This window comes from Notothenia rossii (genome assembly GCF_949606895.1).
Source record: "Notothenia rossii genome assembly, chromosome: 4".
NCBI lineage: Eukaryota > Metazoa > Chordata > Actinopteri > Perciformes > Nototheniidae > Notothenia > Notothenia rossii.
The window spans coordinates 78,558,185-78,574,165 of record NC_136902.1 but is presented as its reverse complement, the minus strand read 5'-3'; the positions used below and the strand labels follow the sequence as shown (position 1 = coordinate 78,574,165).

At 39.0% G+C, this 15,981-nt stretch overlaps 1 protein-coding gene across 3 annotated transcripts; it reads left to right on the top strand.

Moving 5' to 3' along the window:
• The first annotated feature begins 3,368 nt into the window (after nucleotides 1-3,368).
• scn3b (sodium channel, voltage-gated, type III, beta) lies at nucleotides 3,369-15,419 on the top strand. 3 transcript variants are annotated; one of them, XM_079677109.1, is made up of 6 exons: nucleotides 3,371-4,052; nucleotides 5,742-5,923; nucleotides 6,041-6,269; nucleotides 9,109-9,247; nucleotides 14,032-14,115; nucleotides 14,655-15,419. In XM_079677109.1, the coding sequence occupies exons 2-5, from the start codon at nucleotides 5,807-5,809 to the stop codon at nucleotides 14,093-14,095; spliced, it is 549 nt and encodes a 182-aa protein (XP_079533235.1). In that variant the 5' UTR covers nucleotides 3,371-4,052; nucleotides 5,742-5,806; the 3' UTR covers nucleotides 14,096-14,115; nucleotides 14,655-15,419. The 3 variants fall into 3 exon arrangements, with proteins under 3 accessions (XP_079533234.1, XP_079533235.1, XP_079533233.1); XM_079677107.1 differs by having other exon boundaries at nucleotides 3,371-4,104; XM_079677108.1 differs by lacking the exon at nucleotides 14,032-14,115 and having other exon boundaries at nucleotides 3,369-4,104.
• Nucleotides 15,420-15,981: the final 562 nt, after the last annotated feature.

The following is a 15,981-nucleotide window of genomic DNA, read 5'->3' as shown; positions in this document are numbered from 1 at the left end:
GGGAACAAGTCTTCACTTACTATCAGTGTTAGCTCAGAGCTCTTTGCCAAGTCCCCGGGGTTGAATCTGGCAGTGCCCTGTAGCTGTGTGTGTGTGTGTGTGGGGGGGGGGGGGGGGTGTGGTTCAGTGGCTGCCTGAGAATATCTGCCTTATCAATTAGATTAGCTGCTATGTGCCGCTGACGTGGCCTGTGTGTGTGTCTGCCTCACAGTAGCACATGCCATCATAAAACTCCAAGCTGAGATTCTACGGAGCCGTGTGTGTATCTTTGTGTGGGAACATGCAGTGGTACAACATTATGCTTGCTCTAGTTGTTTAGATCCACACAAATGCTATTTTTAGGAAGACTGCCTTTGTGTGATGTTTGTGTGATATGTATACGCATATAAAGTATATGAATTAAAGACAAAATATCTGACAAGAAGTATTCCTCTGATAAGAAATAGTTGTATAAAAATATAAGCTGCTTAGGGGAGGGGAAGTGGTTTGTCACAGCAGGCTATATGCTTGCATGCATCTGTTCATTGCAATTTTGTCATGGGAAAACGGAACAATGTTTTTTCCGTCTTGCTTTTTTGTTTTGTAACATATCATTGTATATACGTGAGAAAATCACCACACAGGGTTTGCAAGCAATGCAAATCATTTATTATAGCAACACCCGATATAGCAATGTACATCGGCAAATTAGATCTGTATGAATACCAGTGATGATGGATGTTTAGATAGCATTAAGAGGTTTTTATAGCAAGCTGCAGAAGATTTACATCTCCAATTTCCAGCATGTTTCATCCATGACTGTCAGCTGTAATCATGTTCTAATCTGAAATCCTTCCAAATCCCTAGAAATCTGCTCCATGCAGTGCATCCTCGAGGAGTACACAGACACACACACAGGCATTTGTTTACTGCCTTATGTTATATGCTGGTAAATGCTGTTGGTTTCGTTGTAGGGGGTAAAGTTTACCCTCAAGTACTCAGAAAGTGCTGTATTCAAGACCTGCTGTGAAAGCCCTTACAGCTGAACACACAGCAACAATCGAAGAGTCAAAATACATTAATTATTCATCTATTTCTTTGAAATGCTTTTCTTTTTGTAGAAATTAAGTCAAACACATTGGATGCCTGTAAGGCTTTGAGGCTTCCCGTTGTCCTGAGTCTGTGGCTTGTCACTAAGCAGGCCTCCTCTAGTCACCATGGTACTGCATTACTGTTGCTATGGTTTCCTTATCTGCAGGATGTGGTTAAACCAGGCCTACCATATTTAGTATTTTCCTCCAAGTGCCGGCCTACCGCTGATGCTGACAGAAACACAAGAGTGCACTCAGATGCCTCTTTACTTTTCTTTTTACATTAAAAGCTGCTCCCTCTAAGCATTAAAACAACATGTTGATTTACTCGGTCACAGTTCTCAGAATCGTACAGCTCCAACACAGCGTGTCCTCCTTTTCATGTTGATGTTTTACAGATAGATACAAACTAATTCAAACAGAAATGTGCAGGGTATTTCCCCAACATGTGCCTGAAATTCACAAACCATTCATTTCTATGCTTCGTGAGAGTAATCCTTTCATAATAACAGACAATGACTCCGAGATTAAATATGTGATCACATGTGATGTAACTGTGAGATTATTGTGGATCGTTCAGGCTTGAGGATGACATATCAAGGGTTAATCTCGGCATGTTGACAAATAACATTAAACAATGCAGTAATCCAGTTGTTTTGATCAGTGATAAAAAGCAAACCAAAGCCAAAGAAATGGGCAAATATAATTAAAAAAAGCAAACATCATTGTTAAATGTGTTTCTATACATTATGATAATAATACATTTACACTTGAGATACTCAAATTCAAACGCCAAATATAAGTCCATATAATTATTGACATTTGAGAGGTTTTCTTTGTAAAGAAGCAGTTCTCTCTAGTGTTTCATACAGAAGCATATTTATTAAAGATGGTTGAAGATCGTTATAGTGTCTATAATAAACTGCAAGTAGATCAATATTGCTTCAGATGTTCTGCAGGTCTACAGAACAGAGAGAAACAGGAAAAAGAGCCAGATGTACCCCGTCATTTCAATCTGTTGCCATTTGTATTGCAGCCTTATCACATCGTTTAGCCTTTACAAGAGAGGCGAATCACTGCAGTTTCAGCAAGACACAAAAAATAGCATATAATTAAACTGTTCGGCAGTCACGTCTCTCCTCCACTGTGTTGGCGTGATGGGCAGGAATATGTATTAACCTTTTTCAAATGAGCTTGTGACTCATTGTAACTACATTTGTAAAAGTAATATTTTTTTGGAATTAGGTTTATCCTTCAAAAGATTAAAGAAAAAGAAAGGGACATTTTTGCTTGAGCTCCATCATGTAGAACGGAAGAGTTTGTACCCGAGATATATTCAATGAAATAGATTAAATATCATAGAAAAGGCCCTTTCAAAGCTAAACTCCCAGATGATACAAGATTATTTGATTAGTGGGTTGTGCACAGTATTTTATCAGCTGCAGTGAGCCAAAGGTCTGTCACGGTTGGTCCCACAAGACAACAGGGTTCGGATCCAAGTGCTTACAACGAGCAGCAGGGAGGGTTTATCGATGTATTCAAGGTCAAGCCTTCATGCTACAAGAATCAGTAGATTCGATGATGGCAAGTTGGCCAGGAACAAAGATGTTGGGCTGCTACTTGTAGAGCTAGATCTAATCAGAGGTAAAGGGGAGCAGGTACATAATAAAGCAAAGTGTATTAAGAATAAAAAAAGCTTTAAAAAGACGGTACAGTACTATAAAATAAAGATAGTCTACCTTAAGAAATGCATACTTACAAAGGGGGACCAATTGACTGTAATCCAGGGTAGAAATCCTTGCATGTCTTATTCTAATTTGCATGTGTGTGTTGATGCATGTAAATGAAAAGTATGTATGCTTTGTATACCTGCAGCCAGACTATTCTGGCTACAATAAATGACTTAAATACTTCAATAGAGCTGTAGGCCTAACACTTGTCCAATCCTATTTTTTTTGAATTAATGAGATATTGCGCTTGATTCAGTATGATTAATGATGCTTAGCGAATTAATATTCTGAATGGATTGAAAGAGCTCTGCTATTATCTGCTCAACACGATTATATTACACAGGGCCAAGCGAGTGTCCTGTGTTCTTCTAAAGATTTAATAAAACTAATTTGAATTTGGTTTACATGTTATATAATGAAACCTGTGTTTGTTTAGCTCCAGCAGTCAAAAGAAAGGCAAATGCAAACGGGCTTGCATAATGAGTTGGTTAGGCCATCGCTAATGACTGTAACATGGTCATCATGCACATTGTAGTGTAGGAGGGAGTGACTCACGCATGCGTATCATAGCCTCTGCTCAGCTACCGCTAAGTGACTGCTGAAAAACAAAGGCAGCGACTCGAGGCTGCGAAATGTCATCAGTCATGTTTAAAAGAGGAAATGGACTTCAAACAATCAATGGCGTGGTTCTTTGAAGGGTGAAATAAGCGAAGTGTTATCACTGCTCCTGCTGTTTCTTTGAAGACTCTCGCAACAGTAAGTGACTACATCGGCTTTTCAGGATCCACAGGTTCCTCCTCGTTGCTTGTTTTCTTTTTTCTTCTGTGTTTCTCGATGGATCTGGACTGAATGACAGCGGCAAAGGGACTGTTGTATCGCCAGTAGCCGTCTCGCATCACGGACTTGTTTATTGCACCCAGTGGAGTGAATAATGAAGTTAGTGCTTTCTAGATAGATGATGAATTGCGAGTCAGGGGGTTATACGAAGCCTTTCTTTCGAATGAGCATGTAGGGATTTCAGAGCCATTTTTCAACAACTTTTGTCGTTTTAAATCCCGCCTTTGAACAGACAGTTGGATTTGGATTTTCCGTCTCGAAGAGGGAAGTTTCCTGCGCGTTCGCCTGCCGAGGAGAGGCGCTGTCCGTGGTCCTGTATTCATTTCAACAATCCTGTTATCTTGGCTCGTGTGACGACAACTGAACAGTTAAAGGTGACACTGTCCACCAGCAGCATCAAAAAGAGTTTAATATGGTAACTCAAACCAAAGTTCATCTGCACACGTTGGTACTTTTTTTGTTTGTTGGTAAGTATAACTCTCCCCAATGTTCCAATAACTTTTTGAAATGTGACATTGCATGCCCTGTTGCATCAGATTTTCACTTACACAGATGCGTAGGATAATAATCCTGGGCCTGGTCGATGGTTTGTGAACTCTCCAACTGACCCTGAACTCTAAACCCACTTCCAAAGCAGTCCCACTGCCGTCTGCACAGTGCAAGACGTCAGCATACAAGCGAAGTAAACATGCATTTAACAGAAGACACAAGGGTTAACCTTTTTCCCTTGTCTTTTTCCTCTCTCTAGTCTCCTCCCCATCTGTCTTGATGTTTATTTGCCCTCTTTTCATGTGTTTGTGTGAGCCCTCACTGAAAAAAAAGATGAGATGGAATTGATGTTGTCACTGTCCGCCCAGGGGGGCTTTAGGTTATATAAGAGCACGGGACCCAGCACGGCATCAGTCACACAACCATGTGGCGAGATCACTCAGATTACTGCCTCACTTCACTTAACAGCAAATGTTTATGTTTATTATCCTCTCAATTATGTCCCTCCCTTTTATCATCCACTTCCTGCCTCCCTCTAGTTATTATTTCTCATGTAATGCATTTACTCATCAATCATTTATTTCCCTTATCCCTGCTTGCACACAACACTGTCCTCCTTCTACACTGCCCAGTGTTCTTCATCCAACACTCCCTCCCTCCATGTACTCCTTCTGCTAGATAATACTAACGGGCAGAGGCCATCATTAGTGCTTACTGGTCTGGATGATCTTGGATTTTCCATCAGTATTGTGACTCAGGTCTCTCCAGTGCTCAGGGAGCTGTATAATTAAATGTGTTACTTTTTTAACGCTTACTGAGTTTTGCAGCTTGCCAAAGGTTGGATTTGTTGTAAGCACAGAGTTCAAGTGCTGATAATCTGAAGAAAGAGGCCAAATCTATACAGTTAGAAATGTGCCTGTCAGTGTGCATGGTTGTATTTTCACAGTCATTAAATTAAGCCAATTTCACTGGAAGTTTGTTATATATTAGAACATGTTTTAATCCGACCAAGAAGGGACATGGGGACTTATAGCTTTATCTATAGCACACTTTGAAATGCTCTTGTATTTACAAAATGCCCACTCTGAGGCGACCTGTTTGGTTTAGTGAGTAATGAAAGCTCAACAGGAAAACTACTTAAATAAGTTGTTTATACTTTTTATTTTCCATTTGTATTTACTGAAAAACTAAACCTTCCTTTTAAAGCTTCCCTCCAGAGACCCATAAACATACACTGACTCGCTTTTCATAAGGTTTTATCTACAACAACGTTATGTTAACTTGTTAAAAATGGTGGCATGCATTGCTTTCCCCACACTGATAAATATAACATCTTTGAATATGTCAATATTTGTTTTATCTCCAGGATTCCAAGTTTATTAGGATGGCTCCTATCTCACATTTAGGTTGAGAACAGATACACTTCTCCCTTCAGCAAACACATATGCAAACATCCTCTAGTGTCAGACACTGTGAATACATCTTTCTGCACAGTAAAGCTGAAACATAAAGTAACAATAAGCAAAACACCTAAGAGGCACTTGAAATATTTGACTGAGCTTTCCTCAGAGCCGCGACTGAGTTTAACATGTGTGATATGTTTATGCCCCATCAGTCCATCTGAGCCAGCCAGTATGTGTCGACATCCCGTCGGAGACTAATGCAGTCGTGGGGAAATCCATGAAGTTGACTTGCATCTACTGTTTAAAGAGGGACGAGCTAAAGTCGAAGACATGGGTAAATTGGTACTACAAGCCATATGAAGAAGAAAATGACATCCCTCCCGAGAAGACTCATGTAAGTTGTTGCTACATTATTTTTTATAATGTGATGTAATGTATATGTTTATACTAGTATGTCATCTCATTTTCGATGTATTTATTGCATGACTGCTTGTCTTTCCTCTCTCCTAAGATATACAAGTTTGATATTGACAGTCCAGTAGATTTGGATGGACCATATAAGGGCCGTCTGAGATGGGATGGGACCCAGGACTTGCAAGATCTCTCCATTTCCATCATCAACGTCACCTTTAATGACAGTGGCGTCTTTGAGTGCAACGTAATACGAGAGTTTGTGTTTGACTCCTTCAATCCCTCGGTCTCAATCACCAAGGAAATCAAGCTGACGGTGAAAGAAGAAGGTGCGGCTAACAGTTTCCTACTTTTTCCCACATTCTTCCGCCCTGTTCTGTGCTCAGGTTTAGCCTTATGCTTGTTTGCCATTTCAGTACAACTGAGTGTTTGGTCTAGCTGGGGTTCTGTGTTGAGACATATCAGTTCAGCAGGGTTATTTCAGAGCTGCACGTGATGTTTTTCAGACGTCAGACTTGTGTTTGCCGTTTAGTGATTCTCAGTCAGTGGCATGCCCCCGTGGTGATACTAAAAATACACATTTGTCCCAAGAGATGTACAAGATAAATCTGACACACAAGTTGTGGAAGCTTTTTCCCCGTTGTACTGCATAACAAATGAGTCTTATTTCAACATTTTTAAATTAAAAATGCAAGAAACTTACTAACAGCCTTCAAGTAAATGTATAATTCATATTTGGCCTTAAAATAAACCCAAACCAGAGGAGGTCCAGCAGTGTTTCAGTAGTTGAACTGGGAAATGTGTAATTAATCTGTGTACAAAATATAGATATTTTAACTGATTTTTTCTCTAATGCATTTCATTTAAATTAGTTTTCTTTGCAGATGCAAGACTGTTTCAGTAATTATTTCCCAGCAGTACAGCCTCACCCAGTATACTGTATGCTGGAGAGGTTCGGCTTAAGCGTGTTGATTCAAAATCCCTTGTGGGAGAAACTCAAATGTACTGAGTGTTCTCTTTAGGATGTACACGCCCCTGCTTCGAGGTTACATAGTTGTTTTTCTGACTTTTCATTATATATTTGCAACTCATTGTTTTCACTAAGTGATGCATTAATGTGAGGCAACTAACAACACCACTTCTCTACCCTTTGTTGCCGCTGTAGTTAAAAAGGAATAATTGTGTGTCTTGTTTTGTCTGCCTTCATTGATCATGAAAGCTTTCCTCTGTTGTCAGTGAAGGGGTTAATTCAAAGCCAACTACTTTGCTATCTATTATAAGGGGTAATGTATTCTGCTTCCCGAATGCTTGGCTTGCTGAATGTTTCATTTACCACATTGATTAAATATACAATACAACATGTATATTTGGAACTACTTTTCAAAAATGATACCTTCTTGCATGTGGTATATAGTTCACTATCAGAGGCATTGGAATATAGGCCGACTAGTTATCCCAGTGTTTGCTTTAAACTGGAAAAAAAGATGGGTGCGAATTTGGTGTGATTATCCTCTGAAGTGCAACTTTCAAAGATATACTTATATGTGGTCTTTTATACATATCAAAAAGCCTCTCCTTCACATCTCAAACAACTGTAGCACCACATTTCACAAAGCCTTGAGCCAGTGTACTGTACATTAAAGCTTGGGAATCATATTACTATAATGATGTCCATAGTGGTAGAATGGATTAGCTTATGGAAAACGTATCGGCGCTTTCCCATCTACATTACACTTAAAAGGATTATATTACACTAATAGCCTCTATTTGCAGAGACTGCAGAATCAAATCAGTGAAAGCTGTAAACAGTCGGGTCAGAAGGCTTTCTGGAATTTGGTGCATGCACTGGCATAGTGGTTCACAGTGAAATATAATGATCGAGAAATTAAAGATTTTGAAGGATAGGTTACATTTTTTCAAAGTCATGCTCACATTGTTTTATTGAAACATTCTTTTGGCTTACTGTTTTCATTCCTCTTGCACGTACGGGCCATTTAAAATAATAGTGATCGAAAAAATCCACAGCCTTCTTTTGCAAAAAAACATTAAAAAGTTTCTACAAAGCAAGAAAGCTTAAGCCTTCTTCTAAAATTGGTCTTTAATTCTCTCTTATTCTATTTTTTCACTACATCTTTGTGGAACCAAAAAACTAATTTAGTCCTAAAAAGAGTGTAACTCGGCAGGCAAAAAGTGGATTTTTTTTCCCCCGCACTGTTTCAATGTTTATAAAGAGATATGAACATTGTTCGAAGACACAATTGAAATAATGTGGACTAATTGAATACAATGTAAAGATATTTTTTAATAAGTCATACATTTGTTTGCATAAAACCAAATGATGAGCTTTAATATAAAATGTGTAATGCACTGAGAACCATTCTGACTTGACATATCAATCTTAGTTCATATGTAAGGGTGCCCTGTGGAGTTTTGACTATCAGCTGCTCTTTGGGGCGATGCCTTTATGAGTGGGTCCCTTTTTTGCTTGTGCATGTGCATAATGATGCTAATGCATCCTGATGTTGGTTTCACGCCATTCTACTGGCTGACAGTTGGTGACACCAATAGTAAGAAATACAGCAACAACAGCAGTAAATAGCTGCTAACAATCAGACAAAGGTGGAAACAATGCAGGATTTAAAATCATTTTTATAAATTGGCCTCTCGAAGTTTCTTTAACAGGGAGACAAACAAAAAACTATCTGGTACAACTTAAGGAAGCACACAATGTATTCCGATAAGAAACACACAATGTAAACATACATTTTGTTGTTTACTAAAAAACTCCACAGGGCAGATTTATCCCCCTCCAGACTCTATTATCATGGTGGTACAGGTATGGTCATGATGTTCTGTGTGCAACATAGATTCTTTTCAAACAGGATGCACCCCAGAAAACTTGACCTTGCTTTGCTTAAAGGTCAGATGCAAAGTAGGAACTTTTGCACGTATTGAGTTGGAATTTGACTGTTATAAATATGGCCTTTTCTTTTATAATTGACAGTGGAGGGCCTGCAGTGTTGCAAATACACAAACAAGCTTAGCACTTTCCCAAACCAGTAAATGCATAATCATCTCCCCTGCTACCTTTAACACAAAGACATTCATAGGAATGATGCGCCCTGAATAATACATCTTACTTTCTCGTATTGTTTGTGCTCCCCACAGCCCTTGGAGACTCCGCCGCGATCTACTCTGAGATCATGATGTATTTGCTGCTTGTTTTCTTGACCTGCTGGCTGCTGGTAGAGATGGTCTACTGTTACAGGAAGATCTCCAAGTCTGATGAGCAGGCACAGGACACAGCGTGAGTCTCACACAGACACAAAAGCATTCAAGGTTCAAGGCTTTTATTGGTCATTACGTACATAGCTACTGTTTAGTTATGATGAGGAAAATCTTAGGTCACAGGCTCCTCCAACAGTGCAACACAATAACACAATACAATACATAAATACAAAAAGTAAAATAGTAAAATATGCAAGTGATTGGAATATGATGTATTAGATAAATAATTTCTAAATTGCAGCCAGATGAATGTTATGGATGTTGTTTCAAAGTTCAGGTGTTTAGCAGTCTTATCGCCTGTGGGATGAAACTGTCCCTGAGTCTGGTGGCTTTTGTCCTGATGCTGCGGTAACGCCTGCCAGGCGGCAGCAGACAGAACAGTTTTTGGCTGGGGTGATGGTGGTCTTTTATAATCCAGAGGGCTTTCTTCCTGAGCCGCTGGGAGTAAAGGTCCTCCATGGATTGCAGCTCCGTCCTGGTGATGTTCTGTGCAGTTTTCACCACCCTCTGTAAAGCCTTGCGATTGAGGGCGGTGCAGCTGCCGTACCAGGCCGTGATGCAGCCAGTCAGTAAAGTGTAAGTCGGGGTACCACTGAAAGCAGCTAATTGAAAGACTGCATGTCCTTAAAAGCAGACCTATTGTTAAAAGCAAACCTATTTGAAAGATTTCCAAATAAATATCTATACCAAGTTTTCAATGACGCTCAGCACAGCTAGGCAGTGAGTTCACATTATGTGTCACCAAGACAGTGTGTGACAAATAAGTGTCTGGGTGTCTGGTTGTTACATAACGTTACGTAATTTATAAAAATATCTGAATGAGTGATTTGTGAGGCAACTACCAGGCAGAGAGTGTAGAACAGAGGAAAGATACAAGTCAGACAATCAGGAAAATAAATCAGTTTATAACCCTACTGTAGAGTAATCTGAGTTGTGTCAGTGTGAAGAAGTGTAAGAACTGCTGACTGCTGTTTCTAACAACCTTTTTACATCAGCGGTGGATTTGCAGCTCCATCAGAAAGCCACTTTCTGTGTCACCTTGAATGAACTGAGAAAGACCTGAATGCCTCTGTGAAGTCATCTCCCACTGGACTGCCTTGTGGCTGATGAGGGCAGTCAATCCACGTTGACAACTTTTAAACAGGCAATTTATGTCCCAAAAAAAAAACAATCAAGGATAACACAGAGCACATGTGCTGACGCAGTTATTATGGTTTTGCAGACAAATAATCCTGAGTCCTGCAGTGATTGATTCAATTCCATTATACAGGCGAGGACAAAAAACAACACAATTGAAAATATTTGTGTATAGTCCTTTATTTGTACTGTTCCATAATATAATGCAACATTTCCAGGAACAACTGGATTTTGGTTAGAATTCTTGGAAGAAAATCGATTATCCTGGAAAGAAAACCTTAATTTATGCATTTATTATTTGGTAAAATAGTTATTTGAATATTTGAGTAACTGATAAAAAAAAAAAAACACGTGTCCAATATTTGATGATTGAATGAAATATAATAATAATTGAAAATATTTAACTTTTTTGTCATCAGTCAAAATAAGTGTTTTCCCCACGGCTCTGTGGTGAACATGTTTCAGTCATGTTTGACATTTTAAGACCAAGCCAATGATCATTGAAGAAAAATCAATAAATGTATCAGTGATAATATCTAAGTTGCAGCCCTAGTTAAGACCTGAATCAATGAAACTGAACAATTAACTGAACCAGCTTTTCTTGTAGATTGGGTCTTACTGCATTTTTCATTAATGTGTAAGCGGTATGGATTAATTTGTCCCAATATTATGTTAAATAACAGTAGTTTTGTGAATTATTCGTAATATAATTGTAATAATTCCTCGAGCAGCATCAAAAATATATTTGCATTTTGTTTATAAAAACAAGTTTGTATAGAGCAAGTTGAAATGAAGTTAAGCCGAAAAAATAAATGTGAAGTTTGTAAATAATAAATAAAAGCCTTGGAAGGCAAGGCAAGTTTATTTATATAGCACCTTTCAACACAAGGCAATTCAAGGTGCTTTACAAAAAATGAAAGACATTCAGACAAAGGCATTTAAAATCAGTTAATAAAAGAAACATTAAAAGAAAAAATACATGAATACAAAGTACATGAATAAAAAGTACATGAATAAAAAGTTACAGTGCAGTTTAAGATATGAATAGTTCACACAGAAGTTCCACGTGCGTGCGTGCGTGCGTGCGTGCGTGCGTGCGCGTGCGTGTGTGCGCGTGCGTGCGTGCGCGCTCAGCTCCGCTCTGTGTGTTTGTGTGTGTCCGACACCACCGGCATTTGTTTTCAAATTACCACGAACAGTAATTTACACAAATCTGGTTCTCCATAGTTATATGTATTCCCAAGTGAAAGAAATTCGTTTAATCTTAATCTCGATGTGCTATAGTCCTGCCGGAGTGCACCGGAACGAACGATACTATCATAAACAAATGCCCCCCCCACTAACACACGCACACACACACACACACACACACACACACACACACACACACACACACACACACACACACACACACACACACACACACACACACACACACACAAAACGTGGCCACGTTTTATTTATTTTTCTCTCTATGAACCCTCCAGGGCTCCGTGCAGTTTCAATTACAAGCAGCGACAAAAAGAAAAGTCTTGAGCCTGGTTTTAAAAGTAGTAAGAGTTGCAGCGGACCTGCAGGTTTCTGGGAGTTTGTTCCAGATATTTGGAGCATAATAACTGAACGCTGCTTCTCCATGTTTAGTTCTGACTCTGGGGACAGAAAGCTGACCAGTCCCTGAAGACCTGAGAGTTCTGGATGGTTCATAATTTAGCAGTAGGTCAGAAATGTATTTTGGTCCTAAACCATTCAGTGCTTTATAAACCGGCAGCAGTATTTTAAAATCAATTATTTGACACACAGGTGATGTGATGAGTGATGTGATCCACTTTCTTAGTGTTAGTGAGGACTCAAGCAGTGGCGTTCTGAATCAGCTGAAGCTTTCTAATAGATTTTTTAGTGAGACCTGTGAAGACACCATTACAGTAGTCCAGTCTACTGAAGATAAAAGCATGGACAAGTTTTTCCAAATCCTGCTGTGACATTAGTCTTTTAATTCTAGATATGTTCTTTAGGTGATAGTAGGCTGATTTAGTAACTGTTTTAATGTGACTGTTGAAACTCAGGTCAGAGTCCATGACCACACCTAGATTTCTCTCTTTATCTGTTGTTTTGAACATTGCAGGTTGAAGCTCAGCGGTTACTTTTATACGTTCTGCCTTGGCTCCAAAGACCATTACCTCAGTTTTGTCTTTGTTTAATTGGAGAAAGTTTTGACACATCCAGTCATTGATTTGTTCAATGCACTTACTCAGTGTTTGAATTGGAGCATAGTCTCCTGGTGAAATGGCTATGTAAATTTGTGTGTCATCTGCATATATATGGTAACTTATTCTGTTGTTTTTCATTATCTGAGCCAGTGGTAGCATGTAGATGTTAAAGATAAGAGGCCCCAAGATGGAGCCTTGAGGAACCCCACATGTCATATTTGTCAACTCACATTTGTATTTACCGATAGAAACAACGTTTTTTCTGTCCTTTAAGTAGGATTCAAACCAATTTAGAACTGTTGATGAAAGTCCCATCCGGTTTTCCAGTCGGTCTAGTAATATGTTGTGGTCAACAGTGTCAAATGCAGCACTGAGATCTAATAATACTAACACTGAAGTTCTGCCACTGTCTGTGTTTAAGTGGATGTCATTGAAGACCTTTACAAGAGCAGTCTCAGTGCTGTGGTTTGGATGAAAGCCTGACTGGAACACATCCAAACAGTTATTTAAATGCAAGAAATTACTCAACTGTTGAAAAACCACTTTTTCAATGATTTTACCTAGAAATGGGAGGTTTGATATGGGCCTGTAATTGTTCATTACTGAAGCATCTAGATTATGCTTTTTTAAGAGCGGTTTAATGACTGCAAGGTAATCATTTTGTGGCAGATCAAGTCCATGAGGAGCTGCTGACTAATGTATTGTGAAGTATAATTCAGCCCTCAGTATTTATTGATCCGAAAACAGATCAGGATTGAACATTATTTTAAACATTAAATAAACTAATGTTCGTAAATCTATATAATTCCTCAGTTCCTGCACTGAAAGGGTTTATGGGATGTGTCCGGCTCACAGCTGTTATTGACCTGCATCACAGCACATCCCACAGTGTTTGTTGTTGGCATCTCAGCCGTCCCTGCTTAATGGATACGTACTAGACCATTTTTAGGGTTACAATTTGTGATAAATTAGGGACTCAGATCATATAAGTCATGTTAACAAGGGACATATGGAACACAAGATATAAAACGAGGCTCTGTTTGAAATGTGCATTATTTCACTTTTATGAATTGTGCTTCTACACAGTTTCTGTGCAGCTCTGTTGAATAGGGTGCATATTTGGTGACGGTGTTGTGGTTTTCAACAATATGAAAGTTGCTGTTAATACTAAATGAGGCCGTCAGTCTTCCTGATGCACAACCCGCACAATAGCTCCCACTGCTCACATCACACTGATGGTTTTTATCTTTTACAATTAATTTCCTCTGGGAGTGCACATTGTTATTGCATCATGAATAAGGTACAATATGAATGAACAAAAGCCCAACACTCGAAGGGTGAAGGGTCACGTTGTTCCCAGTCAATGCTGTTTAAACCTAAATTCACACTATTATTTTTGCATAAGGGCCTACCACCAGGTCTTAGACACTCCTCTGTTTTTCTACCAATTTGCCTGCAGGACAAACTACCTAGCCATTCCCTCTGAGCAGAAAGACAACCCAGACGCTCCTGTTACCAAATAAAAGCAGTTGTCAATAACACGGTATTTTACATGTGGCTCTCTCAACCTGATCCCGATCAGTGAAACCATCCCCCTCTCTTTCAACCCATTGTTTGTGCCTTTAGTCCTCATAAGTGTGCCGATCTGTAGTGGAGTCCTGTTGCTTTAACACCCCCTCTTGCTTGTTCCATTCAAAAGGGCTTTCATTTTTGCCATTTTTAGAAATGTCACCTGATCACAAGCCCTCCATTCACATTCAATCTCCATTCAATGTACAGTGTTTCATTTAACAATTCTATATGAGCATGACCATTTCAAATGCAGGCAATTCAAACACAGTCCCCTCGGGCACTGACCTGCATAGCGAAGATAGTCAATTATAGCATCTAAAGTGTATTGCATTTGCATGTTTATGAAATAGAACTGCTGAATTACAATAATCCGGATGGACCTAGTTGTTGATTTGAATTTGATTATGGCAAGTTTGCATACTGTTTATTATTTCAGACAGGACAGGTTATTTAGCATATAAATCATTCTATGTTGAATAAGATTGAACCCGAATCTCTGCTCTTTTCCAGGTATTAATCATGATGGGCTTCGGTGTCATGTGACTGAAAATATATACCACAACCTCATCTTTGCCACTATGAAAGTACGACTTTCTCAGACAGGAATGCTGCCAGCCGACCGCCCCTGTGTATCGACTGTGTTATGCTAAGAGTGAATAATGTCCAAGTGCTTCATTTTCTCCTTCTGTTCCACTTTCTTTTGGTTTACCTTCGTGCCAGGTTTCTGAAAATAAGTTCTTTCACAAAAACAAAAGGTTAAGGAACAAAAATGTAAGTGTCCTGCACTTATCATCAAATAAATATCAGCCAGTGTGTAGAATTAGGGAATATTTTCTTAGTAGTTCGTGGCGCCTCCGTGATTTCTCATATTTTTTTAAGGAAAATGGTTTGCATAGCTTTTATACTGTATGGCTGTGCATCTTCCCTGTTTTGCTGTGTGTGTAATGGAAAAAATGAAAAATGAAAGATGTTGAATTGACTCTTATTTCAGTTCATTTGAATTAATCAGGAAATCTTTCCTGTAGTTTTCTTCCTCTGAATAAATCTTGTATGCATGTTCAGCACAAGTTATTGCAAGCAATTTCTCTAAAAGCTTTGACTGTTGCTGGTGGTCTACAAATCATTGCTATTGAGACTGAATGTGTGCCTACTTTTATAGTAAAACACTGAAGAAGTGTTTTAAAATGCTTGATTCAATCATACCACGCTGTTCTTTGTCCGTTACAGATATGTGTGTATGAGCTGCTATTGAACGATTAAATTCAATGCATTTCACATCCTGTGTTCAATCCCTTATGTTTATTGACAAGTCTGTACTTCTGTTTATGTGCCGATGCCTTTTGAAATTGTAGAACTGGATGAGTAAATGTTGATGTTGAGAAGAAAATGCAGTATTGACTTTACTGTAATACGTGCTCTGTATTGTTTGTGACTGCGGCATACTGTTGAAAGGAAAGCGTGGGCTTTAATTAACCACAGTATGGATCACTGTTGTTTAGCTCTCATTAACAGCACAGCTAACGAAAAAATACTTTGATTAGTTTGTATTGAAAGTAAAAGTCAGTATTACTGATCTGGGATCCAGTATTGTATAGCTGATAGTTATATTCAGTGTGAGCAGAGCAGGTCCTGATAAGCAAAGCCAGAAAGGCTGTATACGACAAACAAAGATGACAAAAGTGAAATCAAGAAGAGATAAAGGGGGAAAAGACTGCCAGTTATCGGGAGATGTGATGTATGTTGCTGTTCCAACTAGCCGAGACCCACAGCAGTGACAGATATAGCAGCAGCTGTTGTTATAGCAACCCAGGCTTGCCTGTTGTGATAGTTCAGACAC

Bases quoted from the DNA above. Each gene is read 5' to 3' on its own strand.
- scn3b (XM_079677107.1), top strand. From the start codon at position 4,050: ATGGTAACTCAAACCAAAGTTCATCTGCACACGTTGGTACTTTTTTTG. The intron at 4,105-5,741 runs GTAAGTATAACT...ATGCCCCATCAG, and splicing joins GGTACTTTTTTTGTTTGTTG to TCCATCTGAGCCAGCCAGTA. The intron at 5,924-6,040 runs GTAAGTTGTTGC...CTCTCTCCTAAG, and splicing joins TCCCTCCCGAGAAGACTCAT to ATATACAAGTTTGATATTGA.